At 35.2% G+C, this 7,794-nt stretch overlaps 1 protein-coding gene across 1 annotated transcript; it reads left to right on the top strand.

The window, feature by feature from the left end:
* Window positions 1–226: 226 nt before the first annotated feature.
* LOC113235091 (WD repeat-containing protein 55 homolog) lies at window positions 227–3,632 on the top strand. The gene is made up of 6 exons (XM_026470663.1): window positions 227–285; window positions 445–509; window positions 685–1,052; window positions 1,132–1,249; window positions 1,845–2,013; window positions 2,179–3,632. The coding sequence occupies exons 1-6, from the start codon at window positions 266–268 to the stop codon at window positions 2,675–2,677; spliced, it is 1,239 nt and encodes a 412-aa protein (XP_026326448.1). The 5' UTR covers window positions 227–265; the 3' UTR covers window positions 2,678–3,632.
* The last annotated feature ends 4,162 nt before the right edge of the window (window positions 3,633–7,794 follow it).

The following is a 7,794-nucleotide window of genomic DNA, read 5'->3' as shown; positions in this document are numbered from 1 at the left end:
TTCCTTAAAATGGGCCGACACGGGTATTTTAGTTCGAGATTCGTATAATTTCGCGTTTTAATCTTCGATTAAGGTACAATAGCACTATCCTATTCCACTTTAAACTAGATTTCACAAAATAATTGAAAGTCAAAAAAAAACTACACTTTTCCCTCCTAAAGGTCTAGAGCGAAGCCCAAAAAAGAATAAAAGGGCCCAGGCCCAGGAAGTATTGCATTTTTTGTCTGTGGATGATGTATGTCAATAATTACGGAACTTCGGAGGCATGGAGGCATACATCTCCTTGTGAGTATAGTGTTCTGTGCATACATGTGTCAAAAGTTTAATAAATGGTTGGACCAGAAGGTTAGACCGAGTTCAATGATTTGGACAACAAATATATTACGTTTATGAACAGTGAACCTTAAAACAAATTTCTGTAGGTTATATAAAAATGACTTGCAGCTTTCGTGGTTTCGAACGCGATTCATCAGATGACAGTGATGATGATGTGGAAATCGATGAATCTGGTAAGTCTTTAAATAATAGTTTTTATTTAATTATTGTTTTTAATTAACAGGTTATAATGTTATCGTTATGTTAAACTGTACCTTACACAATGGTTTTATCAATTCCAAACTCTTCAGTATTTTCGAATTTATATTTATAACACATTACAAATATTGAGAATTGTTGCCATTTCAGGAAGTGGAGAGAGTGACAATGGGAATGAAAATAGTATGGGTGATGGGGAAGAAGAAAGGACTATCGAAAGTGCAGATAACAAGATCGAGGCAGAGGATGAAGATGATGAAGTTGTCAAAGCCATCATAAATGAAAAAAACAAACCCCGAGATCACCCACCTACCATAACCTGTGAAGATTTCATTGTAGATATCTCATTTAACCCAGCCAAAGACTTCATAGCACTGGCCACAATTGTAGGTGATGTTCTATTTTATGAGTACAATAATGATGAAACAAAGCTTGTTAACACTTTGGAGTTACACTTGAAAGCATGTAGAGATATTGAATTTGATAATGAAGGAACTACATTATTTTCAACTGCAAAAGTAAGTGAGATATTATTCATTGTCCCATTTATATACTTTCGTTGCCTTTAGAACTCTATTAATGCCCAAAAGTTTTCAGGACAAAGCTATAATGGCTACAGATGTTGAAACAGGGAAATTGAAAAAATGTTATGAAAATGCACATGATGAACCAGTATATCGTCTTTTATGTTTGGATCAAAATAAAATTGTTACTGGTGAGTAAAAGCTAGCAAAGTATTTATTTTAGCTATGCACTTTCAAAGTCAAGAAATTGTGATAAAGTTTGAAATTGTCATTCAACATAGGGAAATTCAATCGGATAAATGTTTTAGAAAATTAGTACTTAGTTAATATAAAAATTACTAGTTTGTATATAAACCCTGGTGATTCCCTTAAAATTTTCACTATAGAATTATCATCCAAAAATGCACAGTGCATTGGGTAGTTGTATCCACTCCACACACATTGTTAAGGCGAGTCACTGGAGGAGATGCAGGAAAGACTGCTTTGCTAAATGAAATTGTTTCGGTATATTTAACTGCCTCTGTGGTCGAACGGTTACCATGCCGGACTACCATGCAGAGAGTTAATGCAATAGAGAATTGAATGATTGAATTGAATGTGAATCTTACACTCAAAAGAGCTTACTTAGTTAATTAAGTAAATTTCAAAGTGGCCAGAACTTCACAATGACAATTTCCTTCCTTACCCCTAATATTTTTCTTGATTTCGTGATATATTTAATATACACTTCTTATTGGTAGCACAAATTGTACTTCTTTCAGTAGTTAAATATTGTTCAACTTTCAGGTGATGATAATGGAACTGTTAAACTGTGGGATATGAGAAAACCAGACCCAATATTTAGCATTAAGATTGGTAGTGAATATGTTTCTGATATGATCAGCAATGATGCTCAGAAGTATTTGGTGTGTGCAGGAGGTGATGGTACGCTAACTTCTATTGATTTGAAAGGAAGGTAAGATTCAATGGTACATTTCTGTGGTATATTTTAGACAATAGGTGTTTTTTTTTTGGATATTGACTACTACAAAATTAACTTATGTTGTCTCCCATACTTACAAACTACCATTATGGTAATTATAAAATTATTGGATTTATTGTCATGAATTTTTTGTTGCAGTAAAATCTACACCACATCTGAAGAATATGATTCTGATCTTACTTGTATGGGGCTGTTTCGTTCTGACACAAAATTGTTAGTTGGATCATCAAAAGGCAGACTGTATTTGTTTAACTGGAAAGAATTTGGCTTGCACAGTGATGAGTATGTAGGACAAAAACATTCCATTCAGTGTATGGTACCAATCACACAGAACATTGTAGTGACTTCTGGTGAAGATGGCATTTTAAGAGCTGCACATATGTTTCCTCAGCGTCAACTTGGCATAGTTGGTCAACACAGATTGCCTGTAGACTGTCTAGATATAAGTCACGATGGCCAGTATATTGCATCATGTTCACATGACAATGATGTGAAATTTTGGAACATTTCATACTTTGAATCCATTGACTCTATTATTGATGTAAATAAAAAACAAAACAAGAAACGTGACATGAGCAACAACTTGCCTTCAAGTAGCATAGAGAATGCCTCCGATTTCTTTTCTGGATTAGCTTAAAATACATACTGGGTACCAATATACTAAATCTCTGGTGTAGCTTGAAACATGTTTTTATTAATACTACAAGAGTAACGAAATGATTTTAAATCAGTTTTTCATGTCTTATATGCTGCATTAGCCCTGACACATTCATTTAACAGAAATAAATTAAGATACAATCAAAGTTTTTATGTTTCCTTCTTTTGAAATTTTGAAAAACCAGAAGTCAGATGTACATACTAATTAGAGTATACTACAGAAAATAGCACAGTAAAATATTGTAAGCGCCAAAGGTTTTTTAAAAAGTATATGATAACGACCCTTACAAAACAATGATAACGGCCCTTACAAAACAAATCTTACTATACCTACTAAATTCAATAATTAATTCCCTTAACTGTTGAACTTCGTGTTAAATATCACCTATAAATCATACGCTATGTAATGTTAATGTTAACCACAATCCTTTGTTTTCATTTTTCCATTTTGAATATATCTACAGGATCAAGATTACGTGTAGTCAAGTTTAACATTTAATTTTTAAATTCGGGGCCGTCAGTATGGCTGGATAAAACGAGATATACAAATCAAACTGTCCTCATTATTTACCACCTATTTCCTACTATTTAGTAACTATAATAACATTTTCTACCTTTGCGCTAACGGAAATATTAAAGAATTAAAGTGGCCAGCCATTCTGATGTCAGGTTAGCTGGACCACTTTACGTTTTTCATGGTTCTAGCAGTATATAATTTACTTTTTTTATATAACTATTTACTACCTAATTGCCACCTAATCATACTTTTTTTCACTATTTTAGGAAGCTTCTTCTTTGCTAATGGTATCTTCTAAAAAGACAGTTTATCTTGTCCATGTAATTGACATAAAAATTACATTCTGCTAGTAAATTATACACTGCTGGAACCATAAAAAAAGGAAAGTGGTCAAGCCAACCTGGGGGCCTACCATAACCTTTCCAAAAACAATATCTCAATGTAAACTTAAAGTAAGCTTATTATAATATTACTCATATTCGTACAATTTTTCTAATTTGTGATTCGTACCATGACAAACCTGTCAACCAAGTAATATATTATTGCCACGGATTTATATGTTTACAAGTCCGGGATTTGATTTGATTTTATTTCCCCATAACGTCTATTCCTTACTAAAAATAGGAAAGAGTTAACGCTATGTGAAGTATATAATGCCATCTCTTTCTTTTTTGATGTTCCGACATAGATTTATACTAAATCTATGCGTTCCGATCGTCTTCTCGTAGTATAATGTTTAAGTACGTACGTAGTATAGTGTTATTTGCATTCAGAGAATTTTGACTGTTAAAAAAGAAAAGTATGTAATAATAAAATCTATTTAAATTACGTTGTTTTCAATAATTATTCCGTATTTTCATGAAGAAAAGTAAATAAAACAAGCTGGGTCTTGATAGTCACGTTGTGAATTCGGAATTATATATTCTAATTTCAACTGTTAGTTTCGCCAAGTAGCACATAGATGGGGCTGTCATGATTTTACGAACTAAACATGGCGTATTTTTATTTAACGAGATTTTATTTCCTATGTGCTATTAAATAAAAAATAAACAAGATATTTCAATTTAACTTTTAATCATTACAAATCAATACTAAGACAATAAAACTGAAAATAATATAGTTTCTATTGCATCCGTGTAACTATTTTAAGATTGCTAAATTTGACTTATAAGCAATATTACTTTAATGTTAAAGTCGCGTCATAGTACGAACTGAATGAATGAATAGTCACAAAGCTGCCAATAAAACATTATAGTTTTAACATTACAATAAGCTTACTTTAAACACGTTATGATACGAAAAGTCAATGTAACGTTAAAGTAATATTGTTTTAAAAGGTTGTGGTAGGCCCCCTGACGTCAGAATGGCTGGCCACTTTATTTCTTTAATATTTCCGTTAGTGCGAATGTAGAAAATATGTCAATAAAGGTACTAAATAGTAGAAAATAGGTAGTAAATAATGAGCACAGTTTGATTTCGCTTATTCCCAGTTGTCACCACTGACTTTGTTACCACTGGCGACAAATGGGAAAAAAATTCCATATGTTACTAGGGGTGACAAACGGGATAAAAAAGTCTCAGTTGTTACCAGTGGTGATTTCCAATGGCGATAAATAGGAAAAAATCCCATATGTTACCAGGTGGTGACAAACGGGATAAAAATGTCTCAGTTGTTACCAGTGGTGAGTTCCAGAGGCGACAAATGGGCAAAAAAAACCCGTATGTTGCCAGGTGGTGACAAACGGGATGAAAAAAATCCCAGTTGTTGCCATTGGTGATTTCTACTGGCGACAAATGGGAAAAAAATCCCATATGTTACCAGGTGGTGACAAACGGGATAAAAAGATCTGTTGTTGCTATTGGCGGCAAATGGAATTGAAAGTATCCCAGTAGGTTGCCAGTGATAAAAAAACCAAATGGAATAAAAAGTTCCAATTAATGTAAGTTAAGTGCCGCCATCGAGAGGGAATAAAATAAAATTCGAGTTTATAATGATAAAAGTATACATCTTATTAACTTAAGAACGTTTGATTCCTATATCTCGTCCAAAGTCCAGCCATCTTGACGGCCACCTTTTGACGCCTGTTGAATTCACTAGCAGCGGCTACGGCGCGGCATGGTGCACATGTCTAATTCACATATATTGTTTATATTACGCTTTTTTGTTTTTTGTTTTACCGATGTATTTATCAAGTATTTGCCTGTGATGTTGCAATGAGAAATACTTTGATAGTTGCAGCCTAGCCTGATAGTGTAAGTAAAGTTGTAAATATTTTTCAATATAAGTATATTTTGTATGTACGAACAACGGCACATCAGACTACACATTTTTGTTCGAAAATCGTCTCCAGTGCAACGGAACAAGATACGTCAATGTGTAGCTTGATGTGCTAGTGTGTACATACCTTAGTTGAATAAAGAAAGTGAAATTGAATATCAGTCGTCGTGCCAAAAAGAGTAAATTTTTTCTTCTCGTATCTTTTAAATCTGACTATCCAGTATGTACAATTACTCAACTATCAAAGTTATACTTTCGTAGTTACTTGACACGTCGTGTCAGGTGACCTTTTTAAATTACATTTAGGGCAGACCCGGGGTCATGTAGGACTGGGCTAAACTCTGAAGGGGTGCAGCCCATCCTTCCTTGTTCTTCCTCGTCCGCACCTTCACCAGCGGCTGGCCGCGCCCAGCGCAGCCCCTCTCCGGGAAGTGAGATACAACGATCCCCAGACTCCAAATGTAAGCCTCGCCGAACACCAGACAAACCTTCCATCTCAGGCCCCTCCATGCTGGGCAACGAACTCCACGTTGCCCAATACTGGGAGCCAGGACAACATAGCTTCAACTGTGAAGTTCAGTGGATGATCCCCCTCCCCCGCGGCGGATCTGTCGGTAGGTTCTGCCATAGCACCCTACGCGCATCCGCATGGACTCTTCAAAGAGTGTCCTTTGGAGTTCCCAGCGCACGGTCTCAGGTGACCTACTTTGCGTCAGAAATAACTTTTTCATTGCATTTATTGGGCTCACTAATGACCTCACCATCGCGTAACGGCCAATGGATATTTAAGGTAAAACTTGCGTTTCGGGGAACGATAGGGCTATAACATCGACGCAATGTTTGTGGCTCTCAAAACATTGTTTCAAATCTGCCGCTCATTAACATTAGCACTAGGTTTCTGTTTAGGAATTCTTTAGCTTACTCGCCTTGCTATACAGTGAAGAAAGGTTGCAATTTGTTCACAATGTACGTAACGTGTAGGTACCTAAGCGCAGCGGCGGGCGGTAGCGTTGATTTCTGTCGCCCGGGGCCCAACCTTAAATTTTGCTGACAAATTTCCCCCCATTGCTATGCCGCCCGGGGCCATGGCCCCCTCTGCACCCACCACGCTATATACGTTCATTGCATAGGTACGGTCTATATCAACACCAAAATAGATTTAACGGCGTGATTGATAACCACAAAATTAAATTGGCTATGAAAGGACTTACGAAACAAAAGTCTACATTTAATTTACAATTTATGCTGTTTGGTAATTATAATTTAATGGTGTTGCTATTTAAGTATATTTTTATTCTTCTGCCAGAATGTGATGAAATTCCAGAAGGACTCGCGGTCTCTAATGCGCATACTTAATGTTGGATTATGTAAAAAAGAAATCCATTTGAAAACAAGGATTCAAGGAACTGAATACGAATTCAGAAAAAATCCTTCGATCCGTCTGGATTTGAACCAACATCTTCCAGCAAACCGTGGTAGACGCTGTGCCAACAATTTAGATGCCAACTAAGCCACGGAATGAACTAACGAACCTTACGAATTTTTCGATGTGCAACAGCAGATCTGTTTTTGGTTTTTAACGACTTTTTTGCCGTAGCGCCATCGCAACTGTGAGAAAACTATTTATTCACTCAGCCAGGTACCTTTACAGCTACCGGCAGCTGACTAGCGATGTCGCTTTAATAATTGTAATTTTTAAGTTTCTTGAATGTCACAATGTTTGACCGTTAAAAACCAAAATAAAGATCTGTAACAAGCACAGAAAAATTCGTAAGGTCCGCTAGTTTGTACCGTGGCTTAGTTGGCATAGCGTCTGGCACGGTTTGCTGGAAGACGTTGGTTCGAATCTGCCGGATCGAAGGAATTTTTTCTGAGTTTCGATCTTTTTATTAACAATTATAACAAACTACACAGTGGAGTAATTATACTCCACTGTGAAGTTTGTTATAATAAAACACAAAAATAATTGAATATCATGGTGGTCAAACATTGTGACATTCAATAAACTTAAAATTACAACATCATATTTTTTCAAAAAAAATATTATTCTGAACTTATTCCTGTATTTTTCCTTTAGAGCATGGAAAAAAATAATTCCATAGTCTAAGATTTTTCCACGTATTTCACAGTGACATCTGTCGAAAGTTAAATAATATTTAACTTTTTACATACTGAACTCTTTATAGAATTTGTGAAAATAAGCGAAGTAGGGCTTACAAAATTACATTTAGCAATGTTTATACAATTTTATTTTATAATTCATGCTAAATAAAATTATAAAAGATATAATTGTAACTAATGC

This window comes from Hyposmocoma kahamanoa, unplaced genomic scaffold, assembly GCF_003589595.1.
Source record: "Hyposmocoma kahamanoa isolate Upper Pololo Valley unplaced genomic scaffold, ASM358959v1 102, whole genome shotgun sequence".
NCBI lineage: Eukaryota > Metazoa > Arthropoda > Insecta > Lepidoptera > Cosmopterigidae > Hyposmocoma > Hyposmocoma kahamanoa.
This window is presented reverse-complemented; position numbering and strand designations above follow the sequence as displayed.